General features: G+C 36.0%; 2 protein-coding genes across 2 annotated transcripts in view; one reads left to right on the top strand and one right to left on the bottom strand.

The window, feature by feature from the left end:
* The window catches only part of LOC147835341 (uncharacterized), a 221,907-nt gene that overhangs the window by 61,809 nt on the left and 142,960 nt on the right, over positions 1-17,138 (top strand). The window lies entirely within an intron of this gene.
* Positions 402-17,138, bottom strand: part of f5 (coagulation factor V) — a 21,049-nt gene continuing 4,312 nt past the window's right edge. Inside the window, exons 5-25 of the mRNA NM_001328531.1 lie at positions 15,511-15,672; positions 12,980-13,201; positions 12,664-12,829; positions 12,401-12,581; positions 12,202-12,298; positions 10,299-10,504; positions 9,488-9,638; positions 9,188-9,400; positions 6,616-9,058; positions 5,245-5,413; positions 4,917-5,153; positions 4,570-4,786; positions 2,862-3,041; positions 2,674-2,790; positions 2,508-2,579; positions 2,271-2,359; positions 2,016-2,171; positions 1,236-1,380; positions 986-1,137; positions 707-889; positions 402-626 (exon numbers count right to left, since the gene is read on the bottom strand). Of these exons, the coding sequence (NP_001315460.1) occupies positions 480-626; positions 707-889; positions 986-1,137; positions 1,236-1,380; positions 2,016-2,171; positions 2,271-2,359; positions 2,508-2,579; positions 2,674-2,790; positions 2,862-3,041; positions 4,570-4,786; positions 4,917-5,153; positions 5,245-5,413; positions 6,616-9,058; positions 9,188-9,400; positions 9,488-9,638; positions 10,299-10,504; positions 12,202-12,298; positions 12,401-12,581; positions 12,664-12,829; positions 12,980-13,201; positions 15,511-15,672 (5,705 nt within the window). The 3' untranslated portion in view covers positions 402-479. The remainder of the gene's footprint in view (positions 627-706; positions 890-985; positions 1,138-1,235; positions 1,381-2,015; positions 2,172-2,270; positions 2,360-2,507; positions 2,580-2,673; positions 2,791-2,861; positions 3,042-4,569; positions 4,787-4,916; positions 5,154-5,244; positions 5,414-6,615; positions 9,059-9,187; positions 9,401-9,487; positions 9,639-10,298; positions 10,505-12,201; positions 12,299-12,400; positions 12,582-12,663; positions 12,830-12,979; positions 13,202-15,510; positions 15,673-17,138) is intronic.

Below are 17,138 nucleotides of genomic sequence, written 5' to 3'. Positions count from 1 at the left end.
TATCTATCTATCTATCTATCTATCTATCTATCTATCTATCTATCTATCTATCTATCTATCTATCTATCTATCTATCTATCTATCTATCTATCTATCTATCTATCTATCTATCTATCTATCTATCTATCTGTCTGTCTGTCTGTCTGTCATACCGTCTGTTTGTCTGTCTGTGTCTATCTGCTATGTCTTTCTGACCATTTTCTCTCCCCTAGTTACTCCCTCTTTTAAAAACCTTGGCATTACTTGCATTCATATGTGTGTGTGTGTGTGTGTGTGTGTTGTGTCTTTAGCTGACCAGAAACTAGTTGGCGAATAGCGGCCAGTTTGACTGTGGGAAGGAAGTGAGAACTACATTAAAGTTATGCATTCATCAACCTCATAAACACAAAATAAACACACACTTGTTTAAAAGAAAGCATTTATTTACTAGCAAAGAAAATATAGATTAAAAACAAAATCCACCATAGACAGCAAAGTGTTTATTCGAAATCACAACCCAGCAGCTCAATTCTCATGGTGACGGATTTCTGCCATTGTTTTGGTATTATTCTGATGAATCTGGAAAATATCGGCGGGTAGATGTAGTTCTTTATTTGGCCATTGTTATCTGTGTTGCCTTGAAATAGCTGTAAAAGTCAAGAAGTCACTTTGTCATTGTGAAGAAACCAAAAAATGTAAATAAACGAACACATGAGAAGCCTCATACCTTTTGCTCATAATCATCATCATCTGTGTACTTCATCCATCGCCTGCCATCTTCACTATATTCCAAAATATAAGATCTCACAAACATTTCATTGCCCATTGATTTGGCTCCCTGTGTTACAATTCCAGTTATCTTCTTTACTTCTTTGAGTTCCACCTGGATCCAAGGCTGAATGTCATTGTTCTGTAGATTGCAGACAGTTATTAAGACCATCAGTTGAAGTTTTATGGTATTAATGCGATACCAAAGGCTTAATTAATGATTTCTTAATGTCTTTACCTTTGCTTGCCATGCATTGGCGGTTCCTTGTTTATTTAGGCGAGCATACCAAGGATGCCACTGTCCGGAGTACCAGTTGGATGCCACAGAACTGGCAGTGATTTTACTGTCATCAATAAGACCTTTTTCCATTCCTAATGGCACAGAGCAGCCTGCCAGCACACAATGAAGACATTAATGACAACAAAGACAGATTTTGTGTTTAAAAAGTAATATGAATAAAAAAAATCTGTTTTATTTTCATCCATACCATCAAGCTCACAACCATAATACTCCAAACGGACAGTCGGGAAGTTGTAAGAATGTAAAGGATGCAGTCTCACATATCGACCAATCAGAGGTGGGAAAAATATATTTTCCTTCGTCTCATAAGCTTCAGCATTTCCTTCAAAAGTCTGCCGGGCATTGAAAAATACATTAGTTTTGTGTATATCTTATGGGCCACACACACAGAATGTGTTCAGATTTAGAAAAAAACTGATACATTTAAATTATCAGCGTAAAAACATACTGCTATGTAAAAACATCATTTAACTATTATCATTAATTTGAGTGCTGGTATTTATTGGCTTTATGGCTTGCATCTTTTTTAAATGGCCAGAACCACAGTTTCAGCAAATAATGTTACAAAAAAATCTTTTTTTGGGTCAGCCACCCCTTTAAGGATACAGATTTTTAAAAAATAGCCCAATAAAATGTTCTAAAACTTAACCAATAAATGTGCATTTGTTTTTATGATTGTATCACATTATTTTACCAAAATTCACACTATATTATATGTGTTATCTAGTTTTTAAAAACGCTATGATGGGGAGGATAATGAAAAGAATTATCATCTGGTTTTGTTTTTCTCCATTTAGTTTGTTTTAAACAGTTGTAAAGTCATTTTGAAGGGTGACCTTAGAAGTTTCCCGAGGCCCCCTAGTGTTGAGAACCACAACAGTGGATTGGAAAAATGCATTCAGTGTGAACAGCCCATATATGGTGATCCATGCATTCAATGGGTTAATACACAAAAATAGTCACTTGCCTTTCTGACAGCATCACTGTCTCCCTTGTAGTAGATCCACTTCTTTTTGTCAGTGCTGTAGGAAATGGTGTAGTTCAACACAAAGTTGTGTGTCAAAAATTGTTTGGCTCCTTGTGTGGCGACTTTACTAATCACCACCGGCCTCTGGAAGTCCACCTGGAAAAGCAGGATACACTCTTCTCAAATAACTGGTCATTAGCATTTCTCAATTTATGGGCTAATTATCTGCACGCCATCCTAAGTGAGTGGTTATACCTGTAAGTACTGTCCTGGCTCTGACGATGTACTCCATGCATTGTATTTCCCTGTATTATGAAGTCTGGCCAAATGAGGATACCATTGTCCTTAATCAAAAAGGTAAATTTTAATATCATCTCACACACACACACACACACACACACACACACACACACACACACACACACACACACACACACACACACACACACACATCCCAAATAAATAAACACAAACTATGCTTTCAGATCCTACCTCTAGTGTCAGATGCTGTTATTTGCTCATCTTGCACAGTCCCAGAGATGAGACCAAGAGGGTGATCACAGACTGCAAAATATATGAGGTAAGATCTTAAAACCTGACAGACTCGATACTTTTTATAGCTTTCATCAAACTTCAGTACAGAATATCTCTGTTATACCATTATCCAACACAAGAAATAGCGTTTGCATTCCCCTCTGCTGTGAGAGTCCGACTTCAGACTCCAGCTGCCAGAGACCAGGCTTTGAAGGCAGCATTTCCAGCGTGGCAAATCCACCTAAATGACAGTAGCTGAGTGTAAATAGCTTTTTTCAGATTTTTTAGGTAAGTAGATTTCTTACTACAGACCTGGTAAAAGCGGGTAAACGCCCTGACGGTGGTCCTTTAATTCTTTATTTATGAATGTTTGTCCATGGAAGTGAACACTGTGGAGGTCTTTAGGAGAGCCCATGTTGATCAGATGCCACTTCGCCAGCTGATTTGTGTACATTCGAAGTCCTTTGAGACTGTAGATGATACCATTGATAGCTGGTAAAACAAATGTTAAAAATAGAAGAAATATTTTATGAAGTTGTCAGTTTTTGGTACAACTGTCTCTCTGCTTGTGATTAGATTAGATTAGATTAGATTAGATTAAACTTTATTGTCATTACACATGTCAAAGTATAAGGCAACGGAATGCAGTTTAGGTCTAACCAGGAGTGCAATAGCAGTAAGTGCAGGATATGGGTACAAGTTATAAAGTGCAATTATAGAAAAACTATGGTGATATTTACAGCTGGATTAAGTACAACAAAGATTTGTACAGGTTGCTGTTAATAATCAGGGTATTGCAGGTAGATATGAACATAATTACAAATGTATATGTACAGTGGGTATGTACAATTCAAAATGAATTAGTGCAATGTAGTACGATGGATAAGTGCAATTTTAAGTGTGCAAATTTTAAATAATTACACTGCACATATTTAATCCTAATTAGACATAATTCAGTATATGGTGATAATGAACATGCACAATGTTGATATGAAACAAACTTATGCTAATTAAAAAGAAGTCTTGTAGGATGGCATTCTTTAAAAAGTCTCAACGGTTTCATTCGTTAGACATAGATGTTAGATTTGATGATGGGTAACGGTTGTGTAATGTTGACAAATTTAAATATCTAGGTCTTTGGCTCGATACTGAACTGTCCTTTAAACCCCATACTGATTTTATAATTAAAAACTCATGTCAGTGCTTAGGTTCTCTTTATCGTTCTGTTAATTGTTTTTCATTTGATTTAAGAAAAAAAATGATTTCTCAACTAATTTTACCTATCATTGAGCTGATATTAATTTAAAACCTTTAAATACTGTCTTCAATTCTCTAGGTTTGTTTTAAGATGTCCATGTAGAACTCATTATTGCATATTATACAAATCTCTTGGTTTGCTTCAACCTAAGTTCCGCAGACAATATCATTCTTCAATTTACATTGTTTACATTTACAGTGAAATAGAAATGAGAATCTCTGTTAAAGGCATTCCCCAAACATCGCCACCAGTGGTGTAGTGGTTAGTGTGTCGACACATGCACTCAGGTGCTCATGGCGACCCAAGTTCAATTACTGCCTCATGGTCTTATGCTGATCTTTACCCTTTCTCTGCTCTCTACTGTCCTATCCAATAAAGGTGAAAAACCCCGAAAAAAAGGCATTCCCCAAAGCTTCCCAATTATTTTGCATTTTAATCCTCTGGCGAGCCAAATACAAAGGGTAAACTTTGACCCGCGGGCCCTGTTTTGGGCATATCTGGTTTAAACCATTTATTTACTCTGGACATGTACATACAATATACAAACTTATGTGTTGTATTTAAAAAAAAAGTTACTTTTTGTTAATATACCTGTTATAATAAAATAATTTTTGCAACTTCAATATTGCGATAATACCAAATTGCCAAAGCTTCAGCAATTAATTACAACAAAAAATCTGACATTGGCAGAAGCCTAGTCTTAATCAATTGTTACTGTATTAAATAAATAAATACAAAAACAAACAAACAAACCGTTCTTACCATCAAACTTTAAATTATCTTGGAAATTTGGATCCATGACCACTCTTCTGTTTTTCCTTTCAATCCTCTGCCGATTCTCTTCATAGAGCCAGCTTTTATTTTCATCAAATGTCATGAAAAGCAGGACAAACTCTCTTCTGTCTTCAGGCTTTTTATCAAGTGTACCCTTCCTGCACACCAGAAGTGGCCCAATCAACCCTGAGTTTATATCTCTCTCCTATGTGAGAAGTTAAAATGAGTATAAAGGCTTTTCAAGACATTCATTATATTTAATTATTAGCAATCTGTGATTATTGGCTTGCTCCTTGGAGGAATAAAAACCATATTATGATAAGATTCATGCGTACAGGATTCACTGCAGAGTAGTAGGTCCAAGTTCGGCAGTCAGATTCATTATTTTGAGGTCCAGATTTGGGATTTATGGTCCACATGTAGGTAAAGGTGCCATTGGGTGGAACAGCATCGTCCTGTTTGTACCAGTATGGAGATTCATCATCATAACTCAGGCCTTCCATTTGTTTTAAGTATTTTACTCCATTTGCATGCAAAGAGTATGGACGACTTGCACGGTTCCTGAAAAATACCTAGCATGGAAAACCAGAATGCAATTGTTAATATTCATTTTATAGACGTGATGCTTTCCAATTCTGATTTCTTCACAAGTGTGTGGTTTACCATAACGGTCTGATCAACTTCCGCTTTAATGAGCGGACCAAGAATTCCCAGGTGTTCGTCCATTTCTCCTCGGATGTCTCGGATGCTAAAGGTGCTGTCCAGGTACCTTCGGAACACCACTTTTCTGAAAACCGTGGGCCTCTCATTTTGAGCTGTTTTATCAAGTCGCCTTTGCAAACAGGAATTAGCAAATTAGTTTTAGATTCATTTATTTAAAACGTTCTCCAGAAATTCTGATGATTTTGAGGGACTTATTTTTAAATAACATTTGAAGAAACAGAATGATGTAGTCGAATTCTAGGTGGGAAGTTATAATTTTTAATTATTTCCAAATATTATTTTAAAACATGCACACATTCAGTCTTATTTGTATTCCTAATATGTTAAAAATGCTAAACTTGTCTTGGCTCATCAAATTCAGTTAGGAATTAAATGTCTCACTTAAAAAAAAAACACTATTTATTCATTCATCTCCTTCGGTTTAGTACTAGGGTACTGGAAAAAGACATAAAATAACGTCCGTTAAATTACAGAAATTTACTGTAAAATAACAGATATTAAAAAACAGAAATTTACCGGAAATTAAAAATTTAAGGAAATTTTGTAATTTAACAGCCGTTGTTTTATGGTAAATTTCTGTAATTTAAGGACTGTTATTTTACAGTAAATTTATATATTGTAACAGCCGATATTTTACGGTAGGTTTTTGTAATTTAACTTCCGTTATTTTACTGTAAATTTAACAGCCGTTTTTTACGGTAAATTTCTGTAATTTAACATCCGTTATTTTGTTAAATTTCTGTCATTTAACCTCTGTTATTTTACAGCAAATTTCTGTAATTCAACTTCCGTTTTTTACAGTAAATTTCTGTGATATAGCAGCGGTATTTTGCAGTAAATTTCTGTAATTTAACATCCGTTATTTTATGGTAGATTTCTGTAATTTAACATCTGTAATTTTACGTTAAATTTCTGTAATTTGACCTTTGTTATTTTACGGTAAATTTCAATAATTTAATGGCCTTTATTTTGCAGTAAATTCTGGTAATTTAACAGCCGTTATTTTTTTACGAGTTTTTTCTGACACCCCAGCTGCCAGACAAAAAACCCCCCATAAAATAACAGAATGTTTTTACAGTGTATGTAAACCATACCCCAAAAACTTTTATTTCATTCTAAGAGCTCCAAGAATGTTAGGTCGAACCAACCTAAAATGTTCATTTGAAATCTTTTTGTTATCCTAACAACCGAGCTCTCATTAATGTAGCGCAGCATAGCAGTGCAAGATTTTCTAGTTCTCATCATCGTTAATGTCTGACTACTGCCCTGCATGGTGTGTTGGTTATTTGAAACTCATAAGGCTGACAATACCTCTGCCCATAGCCAGCATAATCCCATTCTTCTTCTTCAACCGAGATGAAATAGGTCCTGGTATTCTTGTCTCCAGCCATTTTTAAGAGATGCTGGGATGTTGCGTCAAGAGCTTGAACATCTGCTGTTTTGCTGTAAGGGTCTTTATACTCTACATATTCATATTCTTCTGGGTGATCAAGCAAGCCATCAAAATCTGCTTCCTGGTCTTGTTTTGGAATATATAACTCATAATCATTGAAATCCCGTCTTGGCACTCCTATGACAATAGGTTTCTCCGTCAGTTCATCCTCGCTAGAGACAGGTCTGCTTCCCCTTGGAGTTAACACAGATGGTCCAAAACCTCTTGGAGAAAATGACGAACGCGGCTGCGGTTTGTAGTCTTTACTTTTCTTCGTCTTCATCCCGTACCCCTTTTTTGGCTTTACTCTTTGGTAAACTTTTTTCTTTTCCTTTTCGATCTTTGGCTTGTTCGAGTTTGCTGCAGACTTATCTTTGACATATTTGTTCATGTGATCTGGGAGTTCCTTATGAACCAGCTCGTGTTTGCTTTCATAACCCCAGTGCTCTTCTTTTTGGTCGAGATGAGATGTGAGGATTGCCTCACTGTGATTTTTATTTAGGTAGATAACCACTTCTTCTTCGCTTTCACTTTCTGAGTCGTTCTTCATGGATGAAGCATTGAGAGAGCCATACAACAACGATATATTCTCTGTGCTTTCTGAAGAGGAAAGCTGTGAAGTGTTGCTTACAACTTCACTGTGAGATTTTATTGTATCATTAGCAGATGACAGTATATACTCTGTCATTTCAGATTCAAGACTGAAGTCAGACAAGGTTGTGTTTGAGGAATATGAAACACCAAACAAGGTTGCATTTGAGGAATCAGAGAAGGTTTTGTTTGAGGAATCAGAGAAGGTTGCATTTGAGGAATTAGACAATGTTGCATTTGAGGAATCAGACAATGTTGCATTTGAGGAATCAGACAATGTTGCATTTGAGGAATCAGACAAGGTTGCATTTGAGGAATCAGACAAGGTTGCATTTGAGGAATCAGACATTTGAGAAATCCTATTTGAGAAATCAGAGAAGGTTGCGTTTGAGAAGGTTGTGTTTGAGAAATCAGCGAAGGTTGCTGTTGAGGAATCAGACGAGGTTGCATTTGTTGAATCAGAGAAGGTAGCATTTGAAGACATGAACAAAGTTTCATTTGAGGACTCATTGCTCTCCAAACTGTTGTTTCTCAAAACTGAAGATGAATTCAGATTAAAAGCACTTGTTATGTCAGGAAGACTCTCCAAAATTATTTCACCAGAGTAAGTTTTCTTTGTGCTGCTGAGTTCTTGACTTTGTGCAGTCTCTTTTGATTCACCTTTTACAGTGTCCTTTTGTGAAACATCATATTCCATAGTTGTTGACATTTCTGAAAAATAACTACTGTCCAGAAGCACAAAATCCTCCTCAACTTGTATCTTTGAGCTGTTGGACAGAGTGTCACCACTAGGCACGTTGTATTTGAAGATCTGATTTTTCACAGAATTATTACTGTCAACATCTGTGCCATCTTTTGCATTTAGCTCTTCTTGAAAAGCTATTCTGTTTTCGGAGTTTTGGTTTGATTGCAGGGGCTCTGATTCAGATGAATTTAGAAGTGCGGTGTCATCCTCTAGTGTGAAGTTCATTTCTCCAGTTGAACCATCAAATGGAGTGATACTGAAATCAGTGTGTGTCTCAGTCATTGTGTTGATGTTTGTTTCAGTTATTGGGGAATATATAGCATTGATTCTCTCTAATGATGAATTGATATGTTCTGTTGTTTTAAAGTTCATAGTGACACTTTCAGGTTCGTTCATTGGCTTTGATGGTGCACTACGAACCTTTCTTTCTACAATTGGAAAATCTAAAATTATACTGTCCGTTTCGTTGTTTAATGCGACAACTCTATTGGAATCAAAAGTAGTTGTTGTCTCTAGCAATGCCTTGTCTGTGCTGTCATTCAAGACTTTATTAGAAGATTCTCCCTTGTCTAAATCACCTTCCTCCATTAATAAACCATGAGTCTCAATGAAAGATTGTAAAGTAGCATTGTGTAAGTTCTCGTTGCTTGATCCCAGGCTTTTTTCTTCAACAATGGGCAACAAACCATCATCTTGATCTAGAAATGTCAAGTCGATTATCTCAACTTCATCTTTAACATTGTTGAACGTCCTTAAGTTGAGGGTTTCAGCAAATAAATCAGAGTACTCGTCGACCACGTCAGGTCTTGCACGGACCGGTTCCTCTTTTTTGATTTCATTAATAGTCGGTGGTTTCCATGCAGTGAATTTCCCGTCCTCATAATCATATTCTATTACATAATCTCTGAAGCATTCGAGGTCTTTGAATTTCACCCTCATCCCTTTAGTGGAATCATGCGAGTTCAATGATGCCAAAAGCCAAATACCTGTAAAGTGGAGATATTGAGGTTGCATTCAGTTTTTGTTGTACAATGTGTATGTTTGTATAGTTAATATTTAAATTCTAAAACTAATTTATTACAAGTAATTTGGATAGTCTAATCAGACAAACATACCTATATTAACCATGTTCATCGTGATAGTTTCACCAGTCATAGGAAATAGACTGAGTATATCCTCTTCTCTGTTTTTTAGCTCAAATGTATGACCATAGAAAGTAGCAGTCTGGATGTAATCCTGTTCCCCAACACTCGACACATGCCAAGTCACAATTTCACCATGACAAAATCCCAATTCTTGGCCGCTTTCATATACATAACCATTGATTGCTGTAAGAGTTTTTATAAACACATCGTAGCATATATCAATCAACAGCAATATGATGATATCAGAAATAATAGCAGAAAATCACTCACTGTGCATGACATTTGACTTGTAAAACTCGGGATCGTCTTTCTTCACTTTTTTGGGATCACTGCAGTATGTGTTAATGTTCTCATCTTGGTACCAGCTCTTGTTCTCATCAAAAACGGTAAACATGGCATGCTGCTCCTTGTCAGCTTTTAGCTGAAATAGAGAAGTGTTGACAGCAGCTTAAGCCACATTTTTTGAAACATTTAACATAAGGAGCAACTCTTTTACAAACATTTTAATGGTAGTTTGTCAGTGAGCTAAAAAAAAAAAAGTTGAAAAAAACATGACCCTCAAATATTAGATATTGTACATTTAAAATAATAATAATACAGTAATACAATGTATAAGAAATAATATATAATAAAATAAATCTGTAAAATAACAGAAAATGTACTGGCAGCTTATTACAAGGTTTTTGTACCACAATATACACAACCAACCCAGACAATATATCACTTTAAACTTATTAAAAAGGTTAATAAAAGTCACTTTTTCCAACATTTTAAGGTTAAACGTTGTCAGAAGAAAGATTAATATCTCATAATGCAATTCAAAAGCAGAAATACAGCAGAAAAAATAAAAATATGAAAAACTGCTTAATTACAGATATTTTATCACATTGATCAGCACATTCTGTTTTTTTTTTTTTTGCTATCTGTGAATTATACTTGCAATTCTTTCAAATATTTTGGCCAATAAAGCACCTTTGCTGCACCCTTTTTTCAATAGTCATCTCATTCATAGATCACCTCTGATGAGTTATTTAAGGTTAGATTTTGAATCTCATGATTCAGTGATCTAAATATTAGTTACCTGGACATTCTTTTTGTTAAGAGACTGGCTCTTACAGATGAGCAGAGGGCCAACAAGACCTGAAGCAATGTCTCGAGGAGCGTCCACTGCACTGTGGTACATCCTGGTTAGACATCTGGGGTCACTGTCCGTTGGTACGTCTTCCTCAGTCACACTCCATGTATATGTGTACGTCTCTCCTGGCTGAACGCTGTATGTTTGGTTCCCTTTAAAATGAACACCAGATATTTTCTCAGTTCAGTCACACTCAAGTTAGAAGAATCTGACATGACAATCTTTAGCATATTAGTGCAATATTGCTATATAAAATAATTTGAATGAAGGACTATTATTGGATGAATAAAGCATTTGCATAGACAAAGATTTTACTCGTTACAAAATCTACAGTAACCATAGAGAGAAAGATTCAAAGTGCTGTCCAAGGCCACAGCCCCATTTTTCCCTCCAATTCAATATAAAATAAGTAAATAATATATAATATTAAATACTCTATTGTATGGTGAAAAATGAGCAGTTAAAAACATCTTTAAATTTACAACAATAATAATTATGTCTTCATTTTAAGGCTTTGAATAATAGCTTTCACTTTGGTTGTTCCTTTGAGAAGTAAGCACAGTAATGTACACTTAGCGGCCACTTTATTAGGTACACCTGTCCAACTGCTTGTTAACGCAAATTTGTAATCAGCCAACTCAATGCATTTAGGCATTTAGACACGATTAAGACGATCTGCTACAGTTCAAACTGAGCATCAGAATTAAGAAGAAAAGGTGATTTAAGTGACTTTGAATGTGGGATAGTTGTTGGTGCCAGCTGGCTGGTGTGTGTATTTTAGAAACCTCTGATCTACTGTGATTTTCACGCACAACCATCTTTAGGATTTCCAGAGAATGATCTGAAAAGAGAAAATATCCAGTGAGCGGCTGTTCTGTGGGCGCTAATGCCTTGATGCCAGAGGTCAGAGGAGAACAGCCAGACTGGTTCTAGCTGATAGAAAGGCAACAGTAACTCAAACAACCACAACCGAGGTATGCAGAAGAGCATCTCTGAACACACAACATGTCAAACTTTGAGGTGGATGGGCTACAGCAGCAGAGGAAAACACCAGGTGCCACTCCTGTCAGCTAAGCACCAGAAACTAAAGCTATAATTAGCACAGGCTCACCAAAATTGTACAATAGGAGATTGGAAAAATGTGGCATGGTCGGATGAGTCTCGATTTCTGCTGCAACATACTGATGGTAGGGTCAGAATTTGGCATCAACAACATGAAAGCATGAATTCATCCTGCCTTGTATCAACGATTCAGGCTGGTGGTGGTGGTGTGATAGTTTGGGGAATGTTTTCTTGGCAAACTTTGGGCTCATTAGTACCAATTGAGCATCGTGTCAACACCACAGCCTACCTGAGTATTGTTGCTGATCATTATGGCTACTTCCAGCAAGATAATACACCATGTCATAAAGTGCAAATCATCTCAGACTGGTTTCTTGAACATGACATGAGTTCACTGTACTCAAATGGCCTCCACAGTCACCAGATCTCAGTTCAACAGAGCACCTTTTGGATGGGGTGGAACGGGAGATTTGCATCATGGATGTGCAGCCGACAGATCTGCAGCAACTGCATGAAGCTATCATGTCAATATGGGGCAAAATCTCTAAGGAATTTTTTCACTATCTAATTGAATCTATGCCATGAGGCATATTAAGGCAGTTCTGAAAGCAAAATTGGGTCCAACCCAGTACTAGTAAGGTGTACCTAAAAAAGTGGCCAATGAGTGTAGTGGGGCTTTACACGTGTGCAACTGTGTAGTAAAATATAAAAATCCTTGTAAACCACATATAAAAGAGATTGTGTGTGCGTAGATAAATATTAATGAATTAACAGATATTAGACAAACCTCCCTGAGGGTAACTGGCTCCTTCTGCTGCTTTATCTATGGTCAGTCCATGGGGATAGATACTATAGGGACGTGATGCTTTGTTTTTAAAGACAATCTATTGAAACAACATCACAATAATCATGAATCCTGACCAAAACCATCAGACATTCTGTTTACGTTTTATCCTGAAGTAAAATGAACGTGAGAAGCCGTTTACCTTAATGATGTCTCTGATTTGAGCTCTAATCACTGGGCCAAGAATTCCAAGCTCTCTCTTCCTCTGCTTATCTTCCGCTCTCTCTTTAAACATGCCATCTTTATACTGAGTAAACACAGCTTTTTTATATTTTTTACCTATCCGCTGAGGCCCCTGCTTTAAATATTTTGACCGGAAATCCCTAAGTTTAAAAGAGATAAAAACACACCCATAAGATTGTCATACAAGAGCTTGTCTTATTTGATAAGTCATGATGTACATACCCGTCCATGTTTTCTGGCATATTTGGCGCATAATCCCAGATGACCTCTTCTGCTGCCATATAGTAAGTCCACTCTTGACTCTCTTTTTTCTGTTCAATGGTAAGCCGTCTTTTTGGCGCCGTATACTCATCACACTTCCTGATATTTAGGTACCCGTGCAAACCAGCTACACACAAGATAATCACATTTTCAGCAAATGCCGCTGCAATCACCTTAAGTACGAACTATAAGCATTAATACTGAAACTGTGGAGTTCAGGATGCAAATGTTGATTTTTATTGAATAAATGTGTCATGTATTCTCTGGCAGGTTTTACCTTCCAAGTGCTTGCTAATGTGCGAGGAAACGAGCCAGCGGCCAGGGTGGACACCGGTCATACTGGCACTGGTGGCAGTTCCACTAATAATGCCAACAGCTGAAGTTTTGTGCCCATCGTGCAGAAGGACTTGCCCATTGAAGTGTACAGAGAAAAGCTCTGGCTCTGAGCTCATTCCCAGCAGGTGCCAGCTGACTTTAGAGTGGGCACAGATGTCCAGATCTGGAGGACGACAGAGAGGAGTTTTACATGTAAGCAGATTGCAAGAAATGAACGTGTTATGTGAGAAATTCAGTACTGTGCAAAAGTCTTGTTGGTGTAGTGGCAAAAGGCAACTACACCAACACTTGATTACATTTTAGTTATTTGTTATCAGTTATTTTTAGTTATTTATTGTGTTTTGATATAGTGAATGAGTAGGAAATATATGTTTGCATTTCTACATTTTTTGTTCTACAAATTGTAATAGTTCAGTGAGACACTGACACTGAGGCTATGTTCATATTGCAGGCAAATGTAGCCCAAATCAGATTTTTTTGCCCACATGTGACTCTGTTTTTGTTTTGACAGTGAGAAGAGCCCAAGCCACATCGAATCTGATCTTTTCAAATCAGATTTGTGCCAGTTTCATATATTATTAAATCAGATACACATCTGATGTTTTGCAATGGGACCGCAGTGTGAACGGGTATGTAGGATTTAATGTGACTTTTACACAATCTTCGAGTGCCATGCGTCATCATTCGGTGCTGCAAACATCATCTACCCCTAGCAGCATAGTAGAATAGCACACAGGGCTAATACTTTACCACAAAAATTTGGTTGTTTATTTTGAAAAAAAAAATTATGCAAAACTTGCACTTGTTAACCATAATTAATGATTAACCCTTTAAAAATATATATTGTTCAGTTAGATTTAACATTAAAAATCTGTGCATATAAATTACATATATAAAATGAATAAAACACATAGGTCTACATAAAATAAGTACATTTCCCTTAAATAATTAATACATTAACAAAACCAAATATGAAAGACTATGATATGAAAATGATATCAATATGACAACTCATTAACCCTTGATGACTTCATTACACAATGATCAGTGTTTTCAATCACAAGAGACCTTATTTTAGGTTTCAAATGCCGAAATACACATTAGTAGTAGCAGAACAAGCCTTTACAGTTCATAAAATACACCAAGGTTGTCTGTGAAAAGGGTAATAATCATGTTAAATCTAATCTGCCAACGTGCTTACTTCATACAGAATACACATTGTGTGCATATTTTGACATATTGTGCTGTCCGTAACTGTACTTTCGCGCATGCAAGTCAGTTTTGGCCTCATTTATAACAACAACATGAACAGCTATGCAAAACAATCAGATCTGAGAAAAAATCTAATTTGAGCACTAAAGCATAGCAGTGTGACGTAGCCTTGTATACACAGGCAGTCTGGCAGCAGTCAATGCTCCACACAGAGATCTGATCTCACCATCATCTAGTCTGATGACGATTCAGAACAAAATAAAACAGACTAAATCCAGAAAAACTGTGGCAACATTTGCAAAAAAATTCAAGAAACCTATCTGCAAAGCTAACTAAGAAATATTTTGAGCAAATATACCTACAGGAGGATAAAATAAGTTTTAAACACAAAGGTGGTTACACCAAAATTTAATTTAAATAAGTTAATAGAAGTTAATTGATGAATCAAATCTATTTAAACAGGACCTATTATATAAAAATTACTTTTAAAGGGGTTTAAACAAAGTTGTGTGGCAACAGAGTGTAAATATTACCAGCTTCTATAGTGAAAATGTATTAAATTTATTTTTATAATCACACTTATTAAAAACCGTCTGCAGAAACACACTGATTGACATTTTCCCTTTTATACATGTAAGAAGAGGGGAAAAGCCCCGCCCATTAGTGAAGATCTCTCCCTCATTAGCATAGTATGTTAGTCTTGTTGTAGAATCTGCAACTCTGCTGACACATAGGCATTTGTAGCCTCGCTCTCTTTTGAAAAAATGGCTGGGAGCTCAATCTCATTTGAATTTAAAGTGACAGTCATCACAATTTGGATTAGAGCCTAAAAGGGGCAGTTTCAAAGAATAATAAAACATTATTTGTGGGGTATTTTAAGCTAAAACATCACATACACACTCTAGGGACATCAGAGACTTACTTTACATCTTGAGAAAATCGGCATGATAGGTCCCCTTTAAGGCATTATTTTTGAAGCATACACACTTTACAGCATTCTTACACAAGTGCCTAAAACCTTTTTACAGTGTCAGGTTCCTGAAGTGTCTTGAAGATGTTCTACTGGATTTAGTCTGTATCAGTTTGTTCTATTTCGTCATGTTTTTCAAGTTGTATTCGATGATGGTGACTATAAATATCAAAAATAGCAAAAATAATGTTTGGAAAATATATTTCTACTCGCATACTACACCAAAACTTTTTTTGTTGGTGAAAATGCTAGTGGCCTAAGACTTTTGCAAAAAACTGTATCGAACCAACCTGGTACTGAGCCATTTGTGTAGCCGTTTATTGTGTATTTGACATTCAGAGGCTGTGGAGAGTCCCCAGTGCTGTACCAGCTCTTGTTCTCATCAAATACTCCAAACAGCAGCACAGACTCTTGATGGAAATGAATCTGATTTCCTGAGTCGTCTAGGGTGCCTGTGGGACAAGGACACATTAATCATCTAAACAAACAGAGCTGTTTATAGTTGCATAAGTTCTGGGAAACTCAAAAAACTGCACGCATTTACACTGTAACGCTTGAAAATGAGTTCAGCTTGTGCAGGATGATGTTAATGATGATGATTATGATGATGCATCATTCAGTATATTGGTTTATTAAGACCAATTTACACTGCACACTTTGTTAGACACTGTGTTGAGTACTGTGTCTTCGATCTTTCATAAAGGAGAAACAAACATGGCTTAAGCCTCTCTTACTAACTATGAAATAACATTTCAGAATCAGCCATGGAGACTTCATTGATATGCATTAGAATCTAGTCTAGTTTAAAGAAATAGTTCAACCAAAAATGAAAATGCCATCATCATTTACTCACCCCCTTTACTTGTTTAAAACTATTTGATTAACTATTTTGTTAAACACAAAAGAAAATATTTTGAAGAAAGCTACATGGTGTTTAAATATAAATTTATATAATCTAGTTTCAAATTAGCATTGATATATTTACAACTGAAGTTATTTTCTTTGGTTTTAATTACATAATTTCATTCAAAACTCTAGCAGCCAGTGTGTGAGAGACATTAAACCTTTTGCTTCCTGACCACTGACAGTATAGTTTCTCCAAAGTAATGCATATTATAATTTCGAGGCGCAGCTGTGTCTTTTGTCTAACAAATAGCCGAGTGATACTTTCAGGCAAGACCCACAAGATTTTTCAACTAAACCTGTCATGGCAGTTTTTGTGAGTGCCAGGCCGCAGTACTTCAGACAGTGAGTATTATAATATTTTTTTTCTTGTTGAACTATCCTTTTAGGCATAAAAACCTAGCAAATGTCTTAAAATAAAACATTTGAACAATGTCTGTAGGTTTGATAACTACCGTATAAGCCGACTAATTGATCAAGCATGTCCTGCATGATCCATTGCAAGTCCTGACAGCATTACAGTTTCACATCACTATGTAAAACTTTACTGAACTACAGAGACTAGTCACTAGTACACTGAAAAAAATATTTATTGGATTTACTCAATTTATTTTAGGTAAATAGTTGTAAACAACTTATATGGGCTGAATTTAAACAAAAATTCTAATTTAGTAATTTAATAAGTAATGTGTAAAGTAATCAACTTGATTTGTTTGTTTGAATTCAGCTTATATAGTTTACTACAATTTGCAATGAATCATTTTTTTCAGTGTACACACAGAAACGGTTTGAGGTATACATTGATAAATGTCTTGAAATACAACCTCTGAACAATAACTTTAGGTGTGCTAATTGTAGTATAAGCTGAGTAATTACTAAGCGGTCACAGGACAATGACAGGGGGACGCTTGGGGATTTCCAAAAGTCAAATAAATTTTAATAAACTGTTAGAATTACAGTTTTAACCATGTTTTAATCATAACCCACAGAAGACAAAAATAGTCGTTTTCAATAG

The sequence above is a fragment of the Danio rerio genome, chromosome 9, assembly GCF_052040795.2.
Source record: "Danio rerio strain M-AB ecotype USA chromosome 9, GRCz13ab, whole genome shotgun sequence".
NCBI lineage: Eukaryota > Metazoa > Chordata > Actinopteri > Cypriniformes > Danionidae > Danio > Danio rerio.
Note: the sequence above shows the minus strand (reverse complement) of the source record. Positions and strands in the feature narration are given on the sequence as shown.